Source organism: Phoenix dactylifera, chromosome 18 (genome assembly GCF_009389715.1).
Source record: "Phoenix dactylifera cultivar Barhee BC4 chromosome 18, palm_55x_up_171113_PBpolish2nd_filt_p, whole genome shotgun sequence".
In the NCBI taxonomy this organism is placed as follows: Eukaryota; Viridiplantae; Streptophyta; class Magnoliopsida; order Arecales; family Arecaceae; genus Phoenix; species Phoenix dactylifera.
The window spans coordinates 3774933-3800194 of NC_052409.1; the positions used below are offsets into that span (position 1 = coordinate 3774933).

Consider the following 25262-nt stretch of genomic DNA (forward strand, 5'->3'; position numbering starts at 1 on the left):
AAAAATTCTACCTCCAAAAATTCTATTTTTTGAAGGCTGTATCCCTAAAAACTTTAAAAATTCTACTGTCAAGAGTAATCCCAAATAAGACTGATATATAGATTACTAATTTTTTTTATTTTTATTATTTTTTATGATAAAAAAATATTTTGATATGCGACTTAGCTGAACCAAATCATTTGTAAAGGAAGCTTAGCCTATCCTCATTTTTGTAATATTTTTATAAAGTAAAATATTTTTTCTTTCCGTCTGCCTTTGTTGTGAAAATATTATAGAATTTTTTGTATGAATATTTTTTAAAAATTCAAATTTGTATGAATACCCTCTTCAAGGTTTTGCATAAATACTCCTAATATAATGGCTCTTTTAACACTATTAACAAAAATCATATTTATTTTAATTAAAATTAAAATAAAATTTTGAAATTATTTGTTTTTTGTTTTCCATTGCAATCATTTTATAAATATATTTTTTTGCACATCTACCTATTAAAAATATTTTAATTATTTTAATTTGAAACTATTAATTTTTTAACGGTATTAGATGATGTAAGTACCTATATAAAAATTAGAATAAAAAAATAGAATAGTAAAACAAGTAATTTATGAGGGTATACATGTAAATATAAATTTTAAAAAAATATTTATATAAAATTTGATATTTAGAAAGTTATTTATGAGAAAAACATTTTAATACGTAAATTTTGAGATTCGTGTTAAACGAGCCACTCTCCCATGCGCCGCCACAAGTCCCTTCCTCCATCAACTGATAAACACGAGTTTCAACGTCTTCCGTGCATCGCATCCTGCGTCACCATTTATTCTTTCCACTACGCAGATCGTGCTCGTAGGCTCTCCCATCCCTTCTCCCTTCTCGTCGGCGAGGGGTCGCCCTTTCTCCCATTCCGTCGATTCGATCTCAGCTTCCGGAGCTCCGATATCCGCCACCAGCGCTCCGATCACCGGTACGCTTCAACCCCTCCTCCCCTCTCTCTCCCATATCTCGAGACCCGACGTCTCTTCACCCCGAGCCCTAATCCTACCTGGCAGCACTGTCTCTTCCTTCGATGCCCTAACCCTAACCGGCGAGATCCCCTCGACCTCCGTCCCTCGGCCTTCTTTGTCTTACCAACACTTTCCAAAGTCCCTCCAGATCTTGTTGTTCCTGGTATTATATTTGGATTTGTACGGAGTTTGACCTTCCGGTATTAATGACGCATGTGAAGTAACTCTGTATTATTTGCCAATAGATCGTTATGAGTCTTCAAATCTCCTTTTCTTTTCATCTTGGTCTGAAATTTTGAATCTTTCTGGTAAAGAATAGATTCGATGGCTGCTGGGAGAGGCTTTAGCCAGTTTCTGAGGAAGAGATTTCAATTCCAATCACCAGTAAGTATATCTCTCTGTCTGTGCGGGTCCTTTTTTAAATATTTATCAATCAAATATTCAAAATTTGTCCATCTTTGGCGTTTTCTTGGTGGCCGGATAACTGAGTTATGCAGAAGCCAGGTGTTCTAATGAGGAAAATGTGTTTAAATTCCTTGCTGTGTCAGGGCAAAATAAGTTTTTGGGTGCATTTTAACAGGGAATTTGTATGATTTTTTTCCTTCTCATGTTTTTCCATGAGGCTCGATTGAATTTTGGCCATTGATGCTGGATATAATTTTCCTCGCCTTTTCTGCATCCCAATTTTATTTTCCTGCTATATCTTGAAAACATAAGTGGACCAATCTAGCCAGTGCTATTGGATGAATTACAGATCATGTATTAGATTTATACCAAGTACAGGTGTTTGTCTTTTATTTTTTAAGGATGTTTGACTGCGAGGAAAATTTTGTGCCCAAAACATATCTTTTAGTTAGTTGGCTAATTAAATCTTACAGTGTGTTATCTAGTCAATGATTTTGAATCATTAAGTTAGGGAAACATAATGGACTGCATGCTACTGAAGAAGATCATTAAATGCTGGCTGATAGGAAAAAATGTGCTTTTGTAAGTTGCAGTTTTTAGCATCTTCCAGCTTCTAATCTGCATTTTCTTTAAGTTTAGTGTCAATGTGTTTGGCAAATTGTTAATGATAGGTCTTGGCTGATCTCTTTTTTCTTCAATTCCAAATCTATTAAATCTATAGGAATTTAACTAGTTAGTTTGAATCATATCTTAAGGGCATAACTCTGTATGGGACTGTTAGAGTTTAAGCATAGTGATACTAAAAATGCGCCGGGGGTATACTCCCTGACATGTGGCAAGGAAAGAAGTCCTCTATATCTCGATTTAAAAGTACACCTTCGTTTCTTCTTTCTGATGCATCATTGAATCCCAGCTGATAGAGATGCATTAGATGAGAGACATGCCACAGCTGAAACGAGCCCTTTTCTATGCCTAAGTCTCCACTTGGCACTTGAACTTGCACTGTAGGTAGTTTGCAGCCCACACAGCCTGATAGACATGCCCAAAATTGCCCAATGGCAGGTAGGACTTTGGCTGCCAACAGCAAGCAATGGTGGAAAAAGAAGAGAAGGAAGAGGAAATAGGAGCAGAGCAAGAGATTGCATGAAAGAAGGGATCTCACTCTATAGATTGTCGTACAATAAATGGAATAGGGAGAGATAGAAATATCCAATAAGTGATCGAGCTAAAAAATGAAATGGAAGTTCGTTTTCAGTCATTTTATATGAGGCAAGGGCAAAAAAAAGGGGGAAGGGAAAGTAGGGCATGACCTCATGTAGAAGCAGCAGCACAAGTACACTCTTGTTTTAATAGGAGAAATGAAAAGGAATTCCAATGAATCGATAAATACCTCCAATGATTCTATCTTAACTTACATATGACTCTTACTCACGCCGAATTAAGATCAAGTATTTCTCCTAAAATGGTAATGGATAGGGCGAAATCCTTTTTTTTGTGTAGGGCATAGCCGTAGAAAAAGAAAACATGAATCTGGGAGCTTTCATTATCACGTTGGCATCCTGAACAAGAATGTTAGTAGGTATATCGCAACGTTTAAGTTAAGGAAAGCTTTCCCTAAATTCAGAGCGCTAAAATTTACGTTAAGCGAATGTGTTAGTGCTGTCTGCACTGTTTTTCCAATTTGAAATGGACCCTAAATCCCACAAAGGTGAAAGAAGGAACAGTGGAAATTATCCTTAAAATATAATGTGAACAACTTTCTAATGATAATACTTGTGGAACATGACCAATGCTATTGTGGAATCTTTTAGGGTATTGTGGTTTGGACATATTCTAATACATTTCCAATCTAAAGCCTAAACTCATAGTAAAAAGAACTATGTCGAATGAATATTGCAAAAATCTCTCTCCAGATAATTGGGGAAGTCAATTTATGTCAACTTTTGGGAAGAAAGATGAAGAGGTAATTTGGAGTGGATATAATAGAGCTATTGACAATACCAAGGACTGATGGATGACGATGTTACTTTCCCCATATAAAGAGGCCAGCATGCAAGTGGCTAATCAATTAGGTTGAGAGCATTGGAGCATGGAAACAGATAAGACACAACAATATGTCACAATATGGTGATGCTAATATGGCGAATCTGAAGAAAGGGAGATATGGATATAATCGTCATGCATAAATATATAATTTTGTCACATTTATCTACTATATTTTATATGACAAGCATTAATTTTGTTTTAGTTTAGAAAACATTATGGAGCTCTAGATCTGCTCCACTCTTTTAGTAGGCTCTCTTTCTTTCTCAGTTATGGTGCCTAACGATGAAAGGCAAAGGGCATTTTTTTTACCTTGAGATTTTGCAGATTTGGTGTTGAAGCTACTCAACCCAACATGACCTGTATGTTGACAGCCCCTAAAACTATCTGTGATGTATGAGAGAAGTATTCAGATCATATCATCGCTATATCTAGTAGACTAGTACTATACTTTTTTAAAGAATGGGTGGATGCTTACCAAAGCATCTGACACATATTGGACCATATCCAAGATGTATCATTATCAGATAAACTCTAGCTTCTAAGGAAGTGTCCATGCTTCATATCTTATGAGAGGATCTGCATGCCAGAAAATTGATATTTAAGGCTTTATACAATTGACTCTTTGTAAACTGAGAAATGAAAGATTTTGTAGAGTGGAAGATGATATATATAGTTTGTTCGGCAGTAGAATTTGTTGTGTTTGGATCTTCTTATTTTTAATATATGTTTTGATATACAGTGGTGGTTCCCTATTTGTTTCATCACTTCTTAATGTGAAAAATTTCATTGTTTATGGCTGACGTTTGCCATATTTCCAAGCAGGCTCCACCTCTGCTTTCATCATTTCGGTTGCAGCAAGAAGATGCTATTGAGTCTGCTGGCATGAAGTCACTAAGGGCATTAGCGGTGCTTGGAGCTGGTGTTTCTGGCATTTTAAGCTTTGCTACCATAGCATCTGCTGATGAAGCAGAGCATGGCCTTTCTTCCCCCAGCTATCCTTGGCCTCACAAAGGAATTCTTAGTTCCTATGATCATGCATCGTAAGAGTATCACTACATTTATTCACATGTTTCCTTGAACTGTCATTGTTCCATATAAATCACTTTCTTTGAAATTATAAGTCCGATTTATTATTTACTGGAGGAGACTGGTTATATTTTAATTGTCGAGGAAATTCATTGGTCTAACATTATTCCAAGTTTTTAACAAGCTCCTTAAGAATGGATAGAAGATAGTGTAATAGTTTGTAGCCTACGAGGGCATACGCTTCCTTATAAGATCCTAGTTTTTAGCATTTTCTTAATAACAAAAACTATATAATGATGTGAGCAGAATCCGGCGTGGTCACCAAGTTTATCAACAAGTTTGTGCTTCTTGTCATTCAATGTCTCTGATTTCATATCGAGATCTTGTTGGTGTGGCTTACACTGAAGAAGAGACAAAGGCTATGGCTGCTGAAATTGAGGTGGTTGATGGTCCTAATGATGAAGGCGAGATGTTTACTCGTCCAGGTAAACTAAGTGATCGCTTTCCCCAGCCATATACGAATGAACAAGCAGCTAGGTTGCAAATGGTGGGGCATATCCGCCAGACCTAAGCCTGATCACCAAGGTAATCCCACGAAGAGTGAATTCTGATCACCTGTATCTTTTGTCTTGCGTGCAACCAACATCCATTTTTTGCCCCCTATCTCTCTCTCTCCAGGCACGACACAATGGCCAGAACTACGTGTTTGCCCTTCTTACTGGCTATCGTGACCCTCCTGCTGGTATTTCGGTAATTTTTTGTTTATCGAGTTATATTACTATACTTATGTTCTTAAGTTTATATTTTGCAGTTGCTTTGTGCAGCTTTTTCTACATTATACAAGCCTTGTATTACATGGAAAACTTATGATAGGTAAACAAATATGTGTGTGGCATGATAAAATGTGATCAACCTTTGTGATTTGTTTGATGATCTACTTATGTCGTTTTTCATAAGGGCTCTCATGTATTGAGCAGTCATGCTTTGCATGCTCGTTAAATCTTTTAAGTTGTTACCCTACTGAACTTGCAATATGTAGAGTTCCTTGCTCTAATCCTCAAGAAGATATTTCACATACTATTTTATTGAGATTACGCATATTGTGCACATTTTTATTTGCCTGTCTCCTTCCTTTCCATATATGTTTAACATTTCAGTAGTCTGTATTATGTGCATGTGTTACCGTGCGCGCGCGCGTGCACGCACTTGTGTTAGTGTAAGCACTACTGTGGGGTTGCTCGCATGTATCCGAGCTTGGTTTGTTGCTTTCTAAAATGGAAGTTGATGTAACCTGTCAAAAATTTGGGCAAGACTGGTACATTGGCTTGATGAATTATAATTTTCTGGTGTTTTTTACAAACAAATCACACTTTTCTCAAGTACTTTTTGAATTATTATGATGACTTTTGGAATTTTATTTATTCATCAAGATTATTCCAGTAGTTTTTATCGTCACTAGCTTGATGAATTATGATTTTCTGGTGATTTTTGCAAGCAAAATGCACTTTTCTCAAGTACTTTTCGAATTATTATGATGACTTTCGGAATTTGATTTATTCGTTAAGATGATTCCATTGGAAAAATTAATTATTATGATGTCTTTCACTATTCTTTTATTTCCGAATCCCTGGCATTCTTCTGAATTTTTTTCCTAAATCTCTGCTGCTTAGAAAATTTTGTCTCCTATTAACATAATCCTAGATTCTGAATTTGTTTATATCGCCTATCAATAGTTTAATTAACCAGCAATAATTGGTCTTTATTTTAATTAATAAAAGATTAAACAAAATCAAGGTTTCATCAATGTTTCTTTACCACTTCAAACCTTAGCCATGTCTTCAGAAGAGAGAGGTCTTGGATCATTTTGAAACTGCCCGATCCTTTTTGTTTATTTCCTTTTATCTAATGGTTTTGTTTTGGAAAATTTGTTGCTGCTTTGCTTTGTACTTAGATTTTCTTCTTATCAACGAATACCTCATGACATACCTGCCTGCAAAGTAATTGACTTTGTAAGAAGCACTTCTGCGCACAATTCCATTTTCTAAAGACATTTTTCATTACATCTTCCAAATGGGGATAGGTTTTGTTATGGGATACTTCGCATCCTTCCAATTGTTCAAACTCCTTGTTTGGGGAACCATACGTGGTGAATACTTGCTTAAGCAAATGAGATCTTTAGTCCCTCCTTTTTGGATTTTTCTCAACCTAGATGCACCACTTTCATCAGCAGCAGCCACAGATTTATACCGAAACTCAGATAAGTCCACTTTATTAAGGAGAAGGCTCCCCATATTTGTCAATATGCAAAACCTCATTTCATGCATTTCAAGTTTGAACTCCAGGATCTGCATTTTGTTTGACATGTGGAATTTGTTTGTGCCAGTCTCTGTCTTGTGGTATGCCTAGTAGCTTGAATATTCCTCACACTGTAATGGAATCCTCAGCAATCAGACAGGAACTCATGATTGATGGACATGGAACTAAATGATGTATGCTTTGCCACATGCCTGTAGGTAGACCATAAATAGAGTAGATTTTTCAAAAATCTGTTCCTAGGTAAATTATAATCAAAAACAATCTGTGCTGGTTCCTGAGTCTCAAACCTCAGTTTTGAAGCAATACTCTGTTTTTAGCACAAGTGCACAACTTGTCTTATGTAGAGGTTAAATATCTGCAATGACCTTAAAGCATTTATCTTTATGAGGCGTCTTCATCAAGGTTCACCGAATTGGTACTGAAGCATATACCGGCCAGCGACTGGTTCAGTACGATGCGGATCTATATAGTGCTCTCCCAGAGCATACCAAAACAAGGAGGGAGAGAGGTTGAAGGAGAAAGAGGAAGAGGGAGGGAGGGAAAGGGAGAGGAAGAGAGGGAGGAAGGGGGGGAGAGAGAGAGGAGAGGGGGGAGGCTTACTGGTGAGGGTTTCACGTTGAAAAGGGGGGATCGTTCGGTGGTGAGAGAGAGGAGAGTGGGGAGGCTTACTAGTGAGGGCTTCACATTGAAAAGAAGGGATCATTCGGTGGAGAGAGAGAGAGAGATAAGGAGAGAGTCTCAAAGGCTTACTGATAAGGGTTTCACATCAAAGTGGGTTACTAGTGAGCGTTTCACGTCGAAGAGGGTTACCTTGAACTCGGCGGTTGCGTTGTCCGATAGAGAGAGGGTGTATGTGTGAGAGAGAGACTTATCGGTGAGGGAGTCGGTCGAAGAGGGAGGATCTTCTAGTGGAGAAAGAGAGAGTGAGAGTGAAGGAGAGAGCCTCGAAGGCTCTCAAATCGTTGCATTGCGGCGGTGAGGGGAAAGATTATACGTGAATCGAGTGATATGGATGAACCGGTACGACTTGGCATCGATTTGGTTTGGTTTAGGCCGAACTGCTCGGTTCGGGTTGGTCTGGCAATCAATGGACTTTAGCAATAATTCTTCTAAATGAAAGCACAATGAGCAATCATGGAAGGTCTGTATACTGCGGCTAGTTGGGATAGGGATACTCCTTTCCTAGAGGTTTGTGATTGAGACTGCCTCTAAATGCAACACCCCCCCCCCCCCCCCCCCCTCCTCCCACTCTTCTCCAAACCAACACCAAAAAAAAGGCCATGCACATGCACACATACACCAAACAGTTTATATGATGCCATGCCTACATAAACCATGTGCAAGAACACTATGACAGGAAAAGTGCACTGTTATCGTTAGGATCTTACGATCCACAATCCGGATCAAATGGTCCATCTCAAAATGGCCTACAACAATACAGATCATATTTCTGGATCAGGATCAGTATGGAAGATTCAGATTTGGATCATAGGCTACAATCCAGATCTTGGATCATATGATACTTTGGATGATAATTTCCAGATCTAGGTTATGTTTTTGCATTCTAAAGCTATCAGGGTATCCATCTTTTAAGATAAATTATTTTTTTTAACTTTACAATGACCAATTTATCATTGATAAACTTCCAAAACATCAAATCGGCAATCTCCTTTAAATTTTCAACTATCAAGTGTAAAAATATTTAGTTGTTTCGGAACTACGACCTAGAGTAATCCCTTCTACCCATTCTTAATAATTAAATTCTTTCTAAATCTCTTCCCTCAAATTTCAAATGTGAATTAAGTTCAATAAGGCGATGTTTATTTACATTTTTTGAAAATAACTCAAAATAAGACATTTTGGGGACATATATGGTGAAATAAAACTATTAATTAATCAAGCGTAGTGTTTCTTGGGCATCATATTTATGAGCCTGTGATTGTCAAACAGTAACTTTTTTATGTGCTCATACGATGCTATCATTCTCATGGTCTGTTTGAATCACAGTTTAATATTATTCTTCTTACCTTCATGTTGTTTGAACCCTATTTTTTCTGTTTAACAGAAATCAGAAAGAATCTTAAGATTTGTGATCTGATCATCAACCCCTATATCATTTATGATACAATCCTGATCTTAACAACTACTTGTCGATACTCATGGAGAAAGCTAATGTAATATTTTTGCTGTGTACAGTATGTTGTGTAAATTATGTGATCAACCATGATGTTTGTTGCTTTCTTTTTTGCCAGATTGCCTTTTGAATTTCCAAGAATGCATACTTTGTTATTTGACCTGTGGGTTATCTCTTAATTGGAAACACAGATTCGAGAGGGTTTACATTATAACCCATACTTTCCTGGTGGTGCAATAGCTATGCCCAAAATGCTTATTGATGGAGCTGTCGAGTATGAAGATGGCACACCTGCAACTGAAGCCCAGGTATTCTTTTCTAAAATTCCTATCTGTCTTTCATCTATTATCTTTCTGGTAGTTTATGTTAAGTTGCAATGATAAACGCCGGGCAATTTGCTGTTAACTGTTACTACAGATGGGCAAGGATGTCGTCACATTTTTATCATGGGCAGCAGAGCCTGAGATGGAAGAGAGGAAACTGGTAAGCTTGAATTTTGTCCAATTATATGCTTGTCCTCAATTCTTAATTTTCACCCATATCTACTCCATTAAGTTTTGAGTTCTTAATGCATTGTTTTCTGTTTTTGGTAGATGGGATTCAAATGGATTTTTCTACTGTCACTTGCTCTACTCCAAGCTGCTTACTACCGGCGTTTGAGGTGGTCTGTTCTCAAGTCACGCAAACTGGTCCTTGATGTTGTCAACTGAGCTCCTGGGTCTTGTTAAGATTATCATTTTTTGTGGGAGAAATGACAATAATCAGTTTGGGCAATGTACAATTGCCATTGGGATCGGATCCCATCATAAGCAATTCTCTTTCCATTTGTTCTACTCGGGTTCTTCAAGTTGGGAGAACCAAACATAGAGCACTTGATATCTTGTTTCGTTTTAACTTTACAATTTTGACTTTTGTCAAGGCTAGTCACAGCCTTCAACCGAAGATTTGAAATTTTTGAGAAATTTTGTTGTCCCATTGTGGGAACAGAAAAATTTTTGTGATGTTGCGTGTTTGAGAATTTTGGGTGATAAGGAATCTCCAAGAACATAGGCAGGGGAATTGCTGAGGTGAGCGTATGGCAAAAATATAAAGAACGGAACAAAAATGAATATATTTAAGATGCAATAGCAATAGACGTTATGGCAGTATTGAGATTGTCTCAGATGAATTGAAGAAGCTTACGAAGTCCTTTGCTTGTTCTTTCCGCAACATTCCAAGGGCATGCTCCTAAGTTTGCTTGTCGATGTAGTGAAGGCCATCAAATCTTTCATGGAGAGAAACAGTTTATATCTACCATTTCTCGTTGCCAGGTAAAAATTTTTTCTGGTAGGAGTGGTGCAGTATAATGTGGCTGTCAGTGTCGCAGATTATTTAGCAATCAATCCTTTGTTCGTTTATGGATGATCAAATAGACGTAAGATAACTATTCTGACAGAAACATGGCATCTTAATTGCTATATTACTCAATTCCCTTGATCTTTCAATCGATGGATACCGACCCCATTGTCTCCATCTGACATACATTACTCTGTTTCTTGGATACAAAAACAAGCATATCTATCAACTTAACTTTCATGTCCGCTTCATCTACTTTCTCAAGGGTGACGATGGAGATGATGATGCCTTGACAATCAACTTTTCCACGCTTCACCTTCTTTATTTTTTATTATCTCCTAATCTTCCATGATTGGAATTTAAGAAACCTCTACGATCCAAATCTAATAAAATAATTCAAGTGCAAAATAATTATTCAAATCGATCGCCCGGGAATGACGCTAAGGACATATCATAATGCATAGTTTATAAAGCAATCCAACTTTAATAATGCATGGTTGGCTTTACATGGAATAATTTGTGGGAAACAAAACCACCCCCATAAAAATAATCCAAATGCGTGTTAATGCCATAATAAATACTCAGGACATCATTAAATGGCTAGCATTACAACCATGGATATGAATCCAGAAGGCTGCTCCTTTTCATTTATCTTTTCACTTGTCATTTAGCCTCGAGGAAATTTTTATTCTTCATATTTTTAGAGGCTGGTAATTTAATAGTGATCATGGAGTAACGTGCAGCAATTGCCCTGGTGGAATCTACTTCACATCAATGCGATTTCGTGGGGCCATCCACTTGACCCATGTCTTGCTGTTAATTAAAAATTTATCCACCTCCCATTGTTGTTGATAAAGCTTTGAGTGTAGGACAAGCTGGCCCCAAGGTGGGTGCTTTTTTTTATTAGGTGAAGACCGAAAATTTTAGTATCATGGACTGAACGCTCCCCGTAAATGGGGATTAATCATTTGAACTCTTTTGAATCCAGTGGAGTAGCAGCAGAAGTCATTGGGATAGGACCAAGTCTGTTCTCCTATTGCTATAAGCTATACTATAGGGTTCAAGGTACCCAGAAGTTAAGCAGTGTTAGCACTGTAAATCTATTTCTTTTATTGTTATAATTATGTTAAGATTGGAAGGGAAACAAATGGTAATTAAGCAATGTTAGCATAAACTTTTTTTTTTTTTCTGTTACAAAATATGTTTGATTTTTTTTGGAGAAAAATAGAGGGAGATCCATCCGCACTATAATTATCTAAATTTTAATATTTTAAGATATATCACCTATTATTTGAATCGAGAATCTGTAATTACCAAGAAAAAAAACATATTTGATCATTGCCACCTTTCTATGATATCCCTGGAGAACATTCTCTAAAAGACCATACAAGCTAAAAAAACACAAATATTATAATAATATTGCTTTCTTTTTGTAGTTTAGTTCGATTGCCTCCTGAAGTATGTGGATCAGCCACCAAGGTGGTAGCCTAATGGTACTGGGCGGAGATTCTAACCTCATGGTCCCAAGTTCGAGTCGCTGCGGCGACGATTAAAATGTGGCTTCGGCCACTGCTTGGACATGAGGCATAGGATCGCTCTTGGACCGCTAGTAGCCGGGGTGGTGCCAGGTGTGACGTACTCACACTTGGGACTCGAGCCAGAGCCCAGAGAGGTAGCTGAGCTGGGCCCATGGGTGGGGAAGGCATGCGTAAAACTGGTCGGGGTGCCCAACACACTGCCATTTCTGCCCACATCGAACATTCTCCTGACGGGGGCAGGGGCCCAGTAGGGGCTGCTACGCGGGGTGGGCTTGTCCCTTCCTCCCTCCTACCCTTTTTGTTTAGCAAAAAAAAAAAAAAAAAGTATGTGGATCATTTCCATTTCATGTTTGAACTACTAGAGATGTTTTTTTGCACGTCACTCACCAGCCATCTATGGATTACAGAATGGTAGGTGAACAAATTAGAAGGAGAGGTTCGTCTCAACTTCTGTCGTCTGGTTAACATGGGCAATGATAAGATTACAGTAGGCCTCTCTCGTGAAGGGAGAGGATCCATCGTATGTTGGTTTATTAATAAAATATTTAATTTAAAATTTTAAGATTTTAAAATTTTATATTAGATATTTATGTAAACATAAACCTAGTTAAAAAATAAAAACTTATCTTAGACTCCCAAATAATTTAATTTTTTTTAAATAGATAAGATTTAATTTTTTATCTTTATTTCTCTCTCCTCTCTTAAAATTCAGTGGAATGTGATTTTTCTTCTCATAGGATGCCGAAGAGATCCTTTAGAAATGAACTCTTGGGAAGACTTTCCACAGATAAAGAGATGCAGTCTCACGAAAAGATACATATGATCTCATGGTGATTTCAAAGGACACAACTCTAGATAGATTATATAAAGGAAAAGGATAATTAAGGATCTAATCATACTCACCCTTTCACATCTATAAACATAAAATGGATTGTACCTTTCATCTATCAAAACAACATTCCTTTCCATCTTAATAACACCAAAATTAGAAAAGATAATTAAGAGCACTAAGTGAATGAACTTAAGTACACCTATTAAGCATTTGAGACGAGGATTGTGCCCCATGTAAGATAATTGAGAGAGATTGCTCTAATTAAATTTGCTGATTTAGCTAGTTCGTGTTCAACCCTAACTCTTTTTGGTTAGAATGCACTTTAAGGAGACCATGAAGCAGTTCGTTGTATCTTGGGAATAAACAGCCATCAATTGTTTGCACTTAGGGAGGGCGAATTTTACTCTAAAGGAAGCACCTTTCATAACAGGGCTCGAACCGGACAATATCAAAACTTAATTTATTTATTCAGCGTGTGCATGACGCTATTAATTAAATATTGAAGATAAAACAATGAAATCATATGAAAAAGATTTATAATATTTTAGCATATAGATTATTCTAATAGCATGCTCCTCAACAAACACTAATTCGAACTTTAGTTTCCGAGGTAAAGCAATTCTTATATACAAGTCTTACTCGTAGAGTGGCAAATGAATTGGGTCGAATGCTAATCGGGTCAAAAATTCGTCAACCAAAATCCAACCTCTTTATTAAATACGTTAAAATTTCATATCTGAATCTAACCTATTTATTAAATAAGTAATTCAATCCAATCCACGTAACCCATTTATTAAATAGGTCAAGTCGAATTAAATGGGTTATACAGATTTTTAATGTGTAAAATGGATTTGCACAAGTTAAATAGATCAGGTTAAATAGGTCAAAAATAGATTAAACAGAGTTTAAATAGGTTAAATGAGTTTTAAATAGGTCAAATGGGTCGAGTAATGATCCGACCTAATTATTAAATGGATCAAAAGTCTAAACCTGAATTCAATCTATTTAATAAATAAGTTTAGACATATTGATCTATTTATAATCGAAACTCAATCACATCAAATCGAAATCTATTTAAAATAAATCATTTATGAATTGGACTGACGTGTCGGATCATAAATTACCATCCTTATCTGCAAGTTCCTATGAAAATGTTGCTCAAGATATTTGGTGCCCAGGTTTGAAAGCTAGCTAACAACAATATTATATCCACCGTCGTAAACTCTTATGCGCAGAACCCATCAGCAAGAAGGAGCTCATGATTCATGCCGCATGCAAGTAAATTTCGTGTGCACGTAAACATCTCTGCCGACATGTACGCAAAGATTTTTATTTTTGGCATAATTCGAAAGACCAAGAGTAGACTCAAGAGGTGCCATTTTCCATGCACAAACCCTATCATGCATTCGTGGGTCCACGCACTGTAAAAGTGGGTCCCACCTCCCTACTTTTATCTGCTTTCAGTCGACCAAATACGTCACCAACAGTTAATACAATAAATTCTGGAGAAGGACATGGTGGACTTGGAGGCCAACATCAAAACCCTAATTTTCGGATCAAAATGAGAAGATAAAGAGACCATTCATGCGTTGGTATCTTAAACTATAGAGGATGCCACCCTTTTGTGCAGCCTACTGTGCCCACGATGGCTGAAAGGGATAGGACCCATTCCCAAGTGAAGCAAATGGCTCACCTACCGGGCCTTCCACGACCAAAATTATTGAATTGCATGATATTTTTACTATCCACCCTATGTAGACTTAAGACAATGTGACCCCACTGTATATATGGAGGCATCCGGTTGCATTAATCCAAAAGAGGAAGAGACAATTAATGTGATGTTGTGAGCACATTTTGCTCATGTATTTGGCCTTGTATTATGTTAAAATCTTCTAGATATCGGCTTTCGTACGTAGCGGTTTGCAAAACATGTTTGCAGGTATTCGATAATCTTGCTATCGATTAGTTGAAGTAATTAATTTTTTTTAACCAAATGACATTGCGATTTTTTGTTATTACAAGTAATAGTAAGTAAAGACATGCGTATTATTTTATTTGCGATAAATCTATTCATTGTCAATTTTGCAAATAATATTATTAACTTTACTATAAGGATCGATAATAATTATGAAGGGTTTTGTTACTTGGGCATAGATGCATGATTGGAAATTAGTAGTGTCTAGATAATTAAGGATGTAACACCCTTTGGTATAAGCTGCATCTAGATGCGAAGATGGATAGAGGAACAATTGGAAAATCACTCTCCCTCTCTCTCTTCCAAAACAAAATTAAAGAACAGATTGCCCTACTAATCATTTCATTAAGAGGTTAAATGGTTGCGAAAGAGAGCATCACAAAATACAAGAATACTTCAAAAAACTCGACTCTTTTGACATCGATGATAGTATCAGCTGCTTGCTTCAAAACTGCTTAAAATATTGTTCTATTCCTCTCTAATCAGATGAGTGTGGTGAGGAGGTTCCATTCTCCTATCATGCTCTCCTTGAAAAGTCACCTATTTATTTTATAATGTTTCAAGCAAGATTTTCATATTGCTTATGGCAATTCTATTTTATCTACATGTAGGTATGATTCATGAGATGTGAGAGTTTCTATCTACACAAGCTTAGTTATAACAAAACCTCTAGCATCAGCAATGATCCTCTTATCTCTTTAGCTTGACAGGCTTCTCTTTTGAAGACATGCATAGAAATTCTAACGAGGTGCCCCAATGTCTACCACCCGACCCCATTCTTCCCTGCTGATACTGACTAACTAGAATCTTGCTTGTGCCAATAAGACCATGATAGGCTTCTGTGTGCGGAGAAAGGGAAGAAAATGAAGAGGAGCTCCAGGGAGGCAAGCCACTGTAGAGGCAGACATGGCTAGAGATAGAAGAGAGGTAGTTTACAAGGAGGGTGCTATCCTAAGGATAGCACACGTTTACAGAGAGGCAAACAGTGCGGCTAATTGGGTAGGTGGACCATATGTCAGTCCCTACTGCGTTGTATGATCTTCTTCTTTCTGACTCTACTGGCTGCCTTCATACCCGTCGAGTGTGAGCCGCCGTTGTACCAAAAAAAATAAATAAATAAAAGAGATGTAGTTACTCGTTTGGTTCATAGGAATATAAGAAGAAAAGTATGGTCAACAAAAAAAATTCATATTTAATTAAAGTTTTCAAAAAAAAAAATCTTATAAGAATAATATTTTCATATTTCACCAAAAAAAATAGCGTGAAATATGAGAAAATTTAATTTCTATTGGCTGAAAATTATAGAATTTTTTTTTCAAATATGATCTTTTTAAGCTTTTAAATAGAACAAGATAATATTTTTTTCTTTATTAATGTAACAACCTAAAACCCCACCCAATATGACTCGTCGGAAGATATTATTTGGATTTCTTGATTTTGCATAATTATCCAAAATCTACCCAGCGAATAATCGATGTAGGACTAAATACACGCCCACACGGATTCTCATAATTAAAAATATAACTAATATTTTATACAATTTTCTTAAAAAATTAGGGCCACTCTCCAGAATGTTACATTGTTTTCTTATAGCCAACCAAACGTGCAACAATTAATTTTTACATGTATCATATATTTAGGCATTTGTTCTAAAAAAAATAATTTTTAGAGAAAAAAAAATTTCCTCATGCTCGCTATAATTACCTCACCAGCCATGGCCGCTTGGCCTTGAAAAAGGCTATTACTGCTGGAATCATAACCCATTAATAAAAAAGAAAAAATAAAAAATCCATTGGACCAATAGCATCCCTCCGGAGCATTGACCTTAGATCTCTCCCAACCGAGTCTATCCAGTGTGGACGGACCCCAAAGTCGTGCTTCATCTTCGTGGAATGTGAGCCACATGTGGATGTGGCCCCCACCGTGAGAACCGGAGAGCGGTGCCACGTCACCTTAGCAGTGAAGTGGAACCCTACATCATTGGACACGTCCTCTAATCCGGTGGCCACCAGGTAGCCTAGACCCCAACCCCACCCCAACACCTACCCACGCGTGGACCCCATCTATATCCACTTGGACCGGTTCCAAGTTCAAACACTTGGGCCGTAAGCGAACCGGACCGGGCTGGCCCTGAGTTGATTTAAGAGATGGTCACTATTTTAGCCACTGTTTGTTACGATGGCCAGTATAGACTAATCGATCTCCATAAAAATAACATTTTTAACTCAAGATGCTGGCATGAATAAATAAAAGTGTTATTTCTCAGCCATTATTCATTTCGTTTCATTGTAATGACTAATAATTATTATTTCATCAACCAATCCGGGATTAAGCCTAGTAAATGATGGTTGTCATTAATGTCGCAATGTAAACTAACAATTTGAGAAGGGATAGATGTTTCAGTTCTATATCCTTCGATTTTTTTATAAAATTTCTTAGCTATGTTCAATAAGAGTTGGGGTCTTTTGTACTTTGGGGTTAAATTGAATACTTCAATTCATTTATCATCCATGTATTGCAAAAGAATGGATAATTGAGCATGGCCTTAGGTGAGATCTTGCTTTATTATTGATTTTTCCGCTGCACATGGATGGTAGATTATTTAGAACTAAATATTTCTGGTTTTGGTTTAACTTGAAACAAGGAGGAGCTAAATTCGATCGATAGATATATCAAGTGGAGTGCACCTTAGATTAGAATTTTATCTATATTAGATCCAACTCAATCAATATCTTTTTTTATTAATATGAGAAAACAAATTATAATCTAGATTTTTTTTTAAGAGAAAGAAAGAAAAAACCATCCATGATATGCTTCACCCAAAACTTTAACCCAAAATTTTTGTTACTAAATAAAGTGGTGTAACCACTAAGAAAGCCTGAAGCAAGATAAGTAGAAATCGATATTTTATATGCTAAAATAGTTCCTAGCTCCATTAAAAAAAGTCATCATTATATAATCAAGTTCTCGCTATCCATCGTGATAGTTGAACCCTAAACTTGATAAATTTTGTAAGGACCATCACCAATAATATTATTATTTACTTACTTGTAACACACGAATATTTCTTGAATTATCTGCGAATATAACTCATCAGTAAACCTTAAGTTTACATAGAATTCAGAATAATTGTGCAGTTTTGGATTGATCTGTTTATGAAGAATAATTCAATCAGGAGAGAGACTGATAATGACTCAAGATTTTTTAAGAAATTGGGAAGGCAAAGACTAGTTACTTTTTTGTCCAATAAAAAAAATTAATTTGATGATTCACAAAATAATGTCAATATTTTTGAAAATTAAATATGTAGAATTTCGGCGAACACTTGAGCCCCTACGATGGCCGGTCCAGGGGGCTACTGGGACCCATCCTCACCTGATGGAGCCCTACTCTAAGCGTCACCCCCTAGTCCTCTGGTTGGGTCCCAAAACTAGTGCGTATCAAAGAACAAACAGCCTCTCACTCACCATTCACCAATATCGTGGTCACAACTTAGAAAGAGCAGCACGGTGGGACCCACCCTCCCATGTGCCCTTTCTCTCTGTCTCCACCGGCTCCTGCTGCTCCTGCCGCTCAATCATTAGGCCCCCCTCCCCCTCTCTCCAAACCATCTCTCTCTCTCTCTCTCTCTCTCTCTCTCTCGTCTTTCAGTAGCTCTGTTTTCTGTTTCTCCTTATTCCGAGCTTATTCGAGGCTTATTTCAGTTGGATGACGACGCCTGACGGCGGCGGGCAGGGATCCAGGGGTGCTAATGGCACGGCGTTGGCCGTCAAGAAGCCGCCGTCGAAGGACCGTCACAGCAAGGTGGACGGTCGCGGGCGGCGGATCCGGATGCCGATTATCTGCGCCGCGCGCGTCTTCCAGCTGACCCGCGAGCTCGGCCACAAGTCCGATGGGCAGACCATCGAGTGGCTGCTCCGCCAGGCCGAGCCATCCATCATCGCCGCCACCGGCACAGGTACCACCCCCGCCTGCTTCTCCTCCGCCGCCCCCCGTTCCGCTGCCGTCCACTCTATCTCCTCCCCCTCCTCCTCCTCCGCCGCCGCCGCCACCGCCGCCGCAGACCACAAGACCCCCTACCACCTCCTCCCCCCGCCCGCCACCGCCCCCGCCCCCTTCATCCTCGGCAAGCGCCTCCGCTCCGACGACGACTCCGCCGCAGGCGGCGGCCCGGTTATCGGCCCGGCGGGGGGTTTCTGGACGGTGCCGGCCAGACCGGACTTCGGGCAGCTATGGAGCCTCGCGGCGCCGGAGATCATCGCCGCCCAGCCGGTCGGCGAGGCCTCGGCCTCTAGGTTGGGGAACTACTTTCCTATCGCCCAGGGGCACCTCAACCTGCTCGCCTCGTTGTCGGGGGCGCCGACAACTGCGGCCGCGGCAGCGAGCAGAGAAGACGAGTCTCGTTGATTGTTTCGGGTTCTCAGGTTAGTGTTAGGTTTTAACTTTTAAGATTGGATGAAAAAAGGTCGAAGCTTGTGGAATTGGCTGTAGTACTTCGCCCGCTGTCTTTCTTTTTCTTTTCTTATCCCTTTGTTTGTGAGGCTTTGCTCGAGCAGTGGAGAATTGGGATTCGTGAAACGGCTTTGGTTCCCTGAGCTACTCAACAAATAACAAGACTGGTTACAAAAGGAAGGAACTTGGAATCAAAAAATTACTACTGTACTCAATGGAAAGATGGTAGCCTTACTATTTCCTGTTCTGCCGTGGAGAATGTAGGATACTGAAGGCGTCATCAGTCCTCTTGTCTTCCTGCAAGCCACCGGGAGAAAGGCTCTTATTGGAAATCTAGGTTTCCTGGAATCAGATGGCTCTATAAGTTCAAGGAGCAGTATTGGAATTCGGTTTGATTGAATAACTGGCAATGGGAATGTTGTAAGTTGGTTAATTTATCATCTTGGCCGCTGCAGAGAAGAATTTGGATTTAATAAGTGATCTCAGGTGCCTTGATAAAGAGGGCTTGGGAACCTAGTGGTTTTGGACTCAAGCCTCGGGTCTCTTCCTCCACTCTATTTATTGCTGCGTCAAGTGTGGAAATGGCTGCAGAAAACCTCTGTTGTAAGGCTGTAAGTTCTGTTATTTCAACTTTCATCTCTATCTTAGTCATTTCTCCTGGATTTATTAGTAAGGAAATAATGAGTGTATGTATGTATTTATGCATTGTTTGGAGTGTATGATGCTAATAAAAGTGTACCTGTTCCTGTTGCTGATGACACTTGCAGTTGTGTGCTAAATTATTTAGTTTACTGTGAAGCACTGATCATTCATCAAATGGGCAGAGGATGATTGATCAGTGGCTCTGGGAGCTTGCTATAGGCAATAGGGAAAAGCGTGTCTTTAAAATTTTGCTTATTTTCTCTAGCATACGTTCTTCATTTCCTTCAAATATGACATATAAACACCTCTGCATGCTGCTTACTATATTCACTCATTCTTTACTTTTACCTCCCTAAAATTAAGCTCATGATTATGGTTGTATGAATTATTGAAAATTCAAAGTTGAAAACTTGATTAAATCTCTATGTTAGCGTGGAATCTAGAGATCCAAACTTGTGTTGTTTTATCTGCAGGGAGCTTTTTATGCTTTGGTTGCTTATTTATTGTTGTTGTTGTTGTTGTTTATGTCTCTTGACATGCTGGCTCTGACTGTTCTGGAGTAGATTTTTCCTTTCTTCTTATTCTACCAGCTTCATTTCCACTATGCCTTGTACAGCGTGTTGTTGTTATTTATGTGCCTTGACATGCTGGCTCTGGTCAAGCTGGAGTAGATCTTTGCTTTCTTCTTATTCTACCAACCTCTTTTTCGCTGAGCCTTGGACAATTCAATGTACATGGTCAAATGAATTGTCCAAACAAACCATTCTTCTTCGATGACCAATCAGTATTCATATTTATTTGTGCTTACCAGATCGAAGAAGCATGTTTCTCATGGTCATTTAGTCTTGTACCTCCAAGGACAAATTAACTACTCGAGGCCTGTTACTTACAGTTGGTTCGTTTATAAAAGTATCTTTCCTTATTCTCCTGTCTGATTTTAGTTGAAGAAGATTCATGAGAAAAGTTGACATAGATATGAGTAAATTCTCCTGCATGATGTTTTTCCTATCAGTTTTTCTTTGCTGCATGAATTGTTTTCACAATTAAACAAAATGCACAAAAAATAAGTAGGTATTATAGGTAAATGCTCGCTTTGGTGGTGTTTATCAGAGTACTTTGCCTAGAATAAACTGTGTTTGTCCGCTGGTAGCCAATATTATCTCTAAAATAACATTCTTTAAAAGCAGAATATGTCATGGATGATGGATCTTAGAGAGTCTTGCTTTCGGCAGTCTAAGTTAGATTATTTGTCGTTACAAATGATAATGATGATGTGAATTTGATTTTCTCTTGCCATAGCAATTTCGGTTGGTGGAACCAATCTTTCCACCACAATATCCCGAAATCTGGCTAGATTCTTGGGCTCTTATGATTGAATTGTCTTGCTTTTGTTTATTTTATCTTTGTTTTAGCAAGCACTGTGGTATGGACATTTCAAGATTACTGGATCCTTTTTTGAACCATTTATCGTATGAAAAGACGGTGGAACAAATTGTCTTCAGCATCTTTGAGATACGATACGGAGGATGAGAAACTTTTATATTGCCAGCACCAGTTTTGGGTTTTGAATTCAAAAGAGCAATTTGTGTGCAACTAATGAAAATGGAAGTTGGCCAAAGATTTCGGCTTAAGATGGTCAAAAGTTCTTGCTGAATGGCCTTGAAGTCTGGGGTCGCCTACCTTTCCTGGAATAGCGGTATCAGGAGTTGAGGAGAAGAAAAAAAAAAAAAGTTCTTTGAGCAGCTATATTTGACTTCGAACACTAGAAAGTATAGTACATCATACTGGTCCGAACCAGATGGTATACTGACACTTGGTACACCAAAAAAATTTCATACCATATTGTGCTGATACTGTGCTAATGTGGCATCAGTACACATAGAAATAGCGAACTTTGTTAGGAAGTGCTTTTGATAGGGTGTTTTGACACTTGCTTTAAATTGCACTGGAGCAGTAGTTGTCCTTACCAACTCGGCATTGGTTGAATTGATGAATTTTATTGGACTGGATTGAGGCTTTGTTGGCTGAGCCCAGGTTATCCTCTGGGATTGCATGGTTGTAGTTCAAATGCATACGTAGAGATGTATCATGCATGTTTAAGTTAAAATGAGTAGCTTTCTGTGCATATATGTCTTTTAATAGGGAAAATAATTAGAAGGAACTGTGGAACGAAGTATTTTGCTTATTATTCCAGCTATGACATGCTTGCATACCAATGGCGTTCCTTGGTGTTTGTTCTGTTTGCGCCTTTCGTCCGTCTTACCTCAGATATCACGTCTGGCTTCGCATTTGGCATCGCCTATCTCTGTACTCGAATGGCAGTACTCGAAAAGGCTTGCCTCCGGCATGCTTGCGACATCGAGTTGCTTGTGGAGACGTGCAATATTGCAATCGTCCAAATCCACCAAAAGCTTCAGAATCTTTCTGAGCAATCATTGATGTCCTTTGTCACCGCCCAAGCAACCACTTTCTGGTTGTAAAAATTTCTCGTTTTGATCTTGTTGATAACTGGGCTTTTAAAGTTAGATCCCCTACCGTGCATGAGATAACCTTTGGATAGAAAGCAGAAGTTATTTTAGCTTCATCGGCCTCCAAGCCATGCATGCAGTGTCACGGATTCGTTGCTTGCAATATTAATATGACCATGCAACTTGATTAAATCATTGGCTGATATGACTCCTAGGAATCTATTTCTCCTATCGTACCATGTTGCTGCCAAGAAAACAACGAACAACCCTTACCAAGAAACCTTGATAAAGTTGGCCTGCTTGAAATCTCTGTGCTCTGTCACTTCTTTGGATTTCTCTTGTTCATTTAACATTTGTCATATCCTTGATAGCAACTATAGACCTAGAGGTGCATGGATTGGATCCCATCTTTTCAGCACGTCAGAAGGTAATTCTGAAACTTAGCACAAAGCTCACTCTAGGTGAAGGCTTAAACGTCCCACAGAACTAATACCATATTATTAGTCTACAGATCATAAAAAGTTGCTTCTTTACGAATAATTTCAATCTCAGAGATTGCCCGACTTTGAGGATCTCGCCGTGAACGAGGCCCAGGACCAAACCCATGACCATGGTACAGCCTTTCTTAACATTTTGTAGTCTATGGTCGGCCGATCCTTTGGGTGTGTCATTTTATATAGATTAGGATCTTGGCATATGTGATGCATGAGAGACAAAGCATGGATGGTTATAATTCATTCATTTGTTTGATTTTTTTTTTTATGTTAATATTTTTGTCTTATACGAAAAGTGTGAGATGCCATTTTGGATTATTAATAATCCGGTTCCTCAAAAATTTCGCTATCTTGTTTCTTCTTATTTAGTACTCTTTGGTTAAAGTGCGGTCAATAGAAAAATAAAAAAATATTTTTTTTTAGTTAAAGTTTTTAAAGAAGAGAGATAGAAAAATAGAAGACTACACCACTTATGGGGTCGCAATGGCTCTATTTGCGATATTTTTATCTATTATTTTGAAAATTTATAATGCTTCCGTTTTACTGGATGGAATTTCAATGAGTTAGGTTCATAAGAACTAGAAAGTCCTAGTTTTTCAAATCAACAAAAATTACTTTACTTAAAAAAGATTCGGAGTAGTTCGATCATGAGATTTATTTGTTTCGGTATTTTCAGAATATGAGTGTGTAACTTTCTTATTGGAATAAGATTTTCATGTGAAATATGGAAAAAAAAATTATGGAAGATGACAAAGCTACTTTCCCACCAGTTGGAAATTATAATTTTTTTCTAAAAATATTTTTAAGCCATTATGGGTAAAGTATTTCACTTAATTAAGTGTATAATAAGTATTTCGCATAATTTTTTAAATAATAGATGCTCAGCCAAATATAAACTTACATATAACATTTTCTCATGATCAATCAAGCGTGCCAAAACTGATATTATATTTTTAGAAATAATTTTTCAAAAGAAAAAATTTCAGTGACCAAACACGTCTTGACGGGAAAAATCTTTAGTTTATTCTTCACATGAATAATAAGATACGGATAAATGATCCTAATGAAGAATGCTACGGCAAAGGTTGCTTCGTAAAATAGGATCATGTACCATATTGTTAAATTTAATAAAAGGAATTAACAAATTAATTGTCTAAAACTGAGGAGGCACGTATTTCAAAGATTTGTCCTTTTTTTATTAGACATTTCAAAGACTTGTCACAAGAGGAATAAGCTGCCCTAAGGAAGATTAGAACTTTTGAGGTAGGTTTAGTTGCATTCTTGAGTTGACGTTTTTTTATTGCCAAATATATGGAAAAAAAAATTAAAAACATCTAACCATCAGTAACCATTCATTATTTAAATTTTGGCCTAAATTGCATTGTAGTTTCATGAAAGGTGAGAAACCAGATACAAGGAATGATGCTAGTTCCAACTATCAAAATCCTATCTGATTTACAATGGACTTAAGCTAATATGATAAGGCTTAGCCTTAAGCAATTTAACAACTTTCCAAACAAAATTGAATATATAGCCTTGGTGGTGTCATTTACTATTTTTTCATGATTTAAATGACTTAATAGCCATATGACTTATTTTTATATTTTATTAAAAAATAGAGATATAACTTGTACATTTGTTTATATTGTTATTTTAAATTTGAAGATTTTTTCAAAAAAATAAAATAGTTTTACAAGACAGAGGCTCTACCACCGAGCTGTAGGGGCTTTTAATTTGCTTTTTCAAGGGAGACTTATAATGTAGAACTTTCATAAGATGTGCTATTAATTTTTTTTCAGATAAACATGGCTCGCCGACATCAATTCTTCCCCGAAGGTTAAAGACAATAGAAATGAAACTCTCAAATTATGAGTATACTTATCAAAATATATGGAATGATTAAGATAATCAATAGTTAAAATAAGGGATTCTAGTTGTTCATTACTACCTATCATGCGCATCACACATGCAAACTGTAGTAGTTGTTTGATTGCTAGCAAATGCCTTGTGGTTAGCATGCATATACTTGGATGATCGAACTTGTAATAAGGTATTCTAAGGCTCTAGTCATGTAATACTTTCGTATCCTATGCATAATGCATTTAGATTGTTAACATAGGCTCGAGGGACTCAAATAATGAAAATGTAAAGATGTATGGGATGATTGGAATCGTATTAGTATCGATGGTGCAATTACTTATCATTGTATGATAGATGACAAGTCCTAAAAAGGTATGGAACATCTTATACAAATCAGTTCATACTATAAAAATCAATTAAGTTACATAGTCTAAAATCGTTTGGATCATACTAATAGGAATAGTAAACTAATTGTTGGGTCAATTATGAGAGAGAGAAAGAGTGAGAGGCCTGATTATGTCCATTCATCTTCGGATTTCAACCAGCCTAGGATAACCTAACCCAATCGAGTGTCCAATATGGTTCTCCTAACATCGACCAATACGATGCATTGGTTAGAAATCCAAGAATGAGTCAAGTCCGGATACAGCTCGATAGGATTTAGAACTGAATTAGACTATCCACTTCACTAATAAATCATGACATCAATTTAACTAAACTATCGATTGGTTTTGT

The 25262-nt window shown here is 37.6% G+C and overlaps 2 protein-coding genes across 2 annotated transcripts; both read left to right on the forward strand.

Moving 5' to 3' along the window:
- The first annotated feature begins 733 nt into the window (after positions 1–733).
- On the forward strand, positions 734–9923 carry LOC103722276 (cytochrome c1-2, heme protein, mitochondrial). Its single transcript, XM_008812771.4, is given in 9 exon segments — positions 734–964; positions 1319–1388; positions 4278–4495; positions 4788–5017; positions 5020–5066; positions 5160–5231; positions 9123–9239; positions 9349–9414; positions 9525–9923. Coding segments are annotated over 9 exon segments (1167 nt in total). The 5' UTR covers position 734; the 3' UTR covers positions 9642–9923.
- An 8250-nt stretch (positions 9924–18173) lies between these two features.
- Positions 18174–19823, forward strand: LOC103722268 (transcription factor TCP7-like). Its single transcript, XM_008812753.4, has one exon. It carries the CDS (start codon positions 18320–18322, stop codon positions 19016–19018), a length of 699 nt encoding a protein of 232 aa, XP_008810975.1. The 5' UTR covers positions 18174–18319; the 3' UTR covers positions 19019–19823.
- Positions 19824–25262: the final 5439 nt, after the last annotated feature.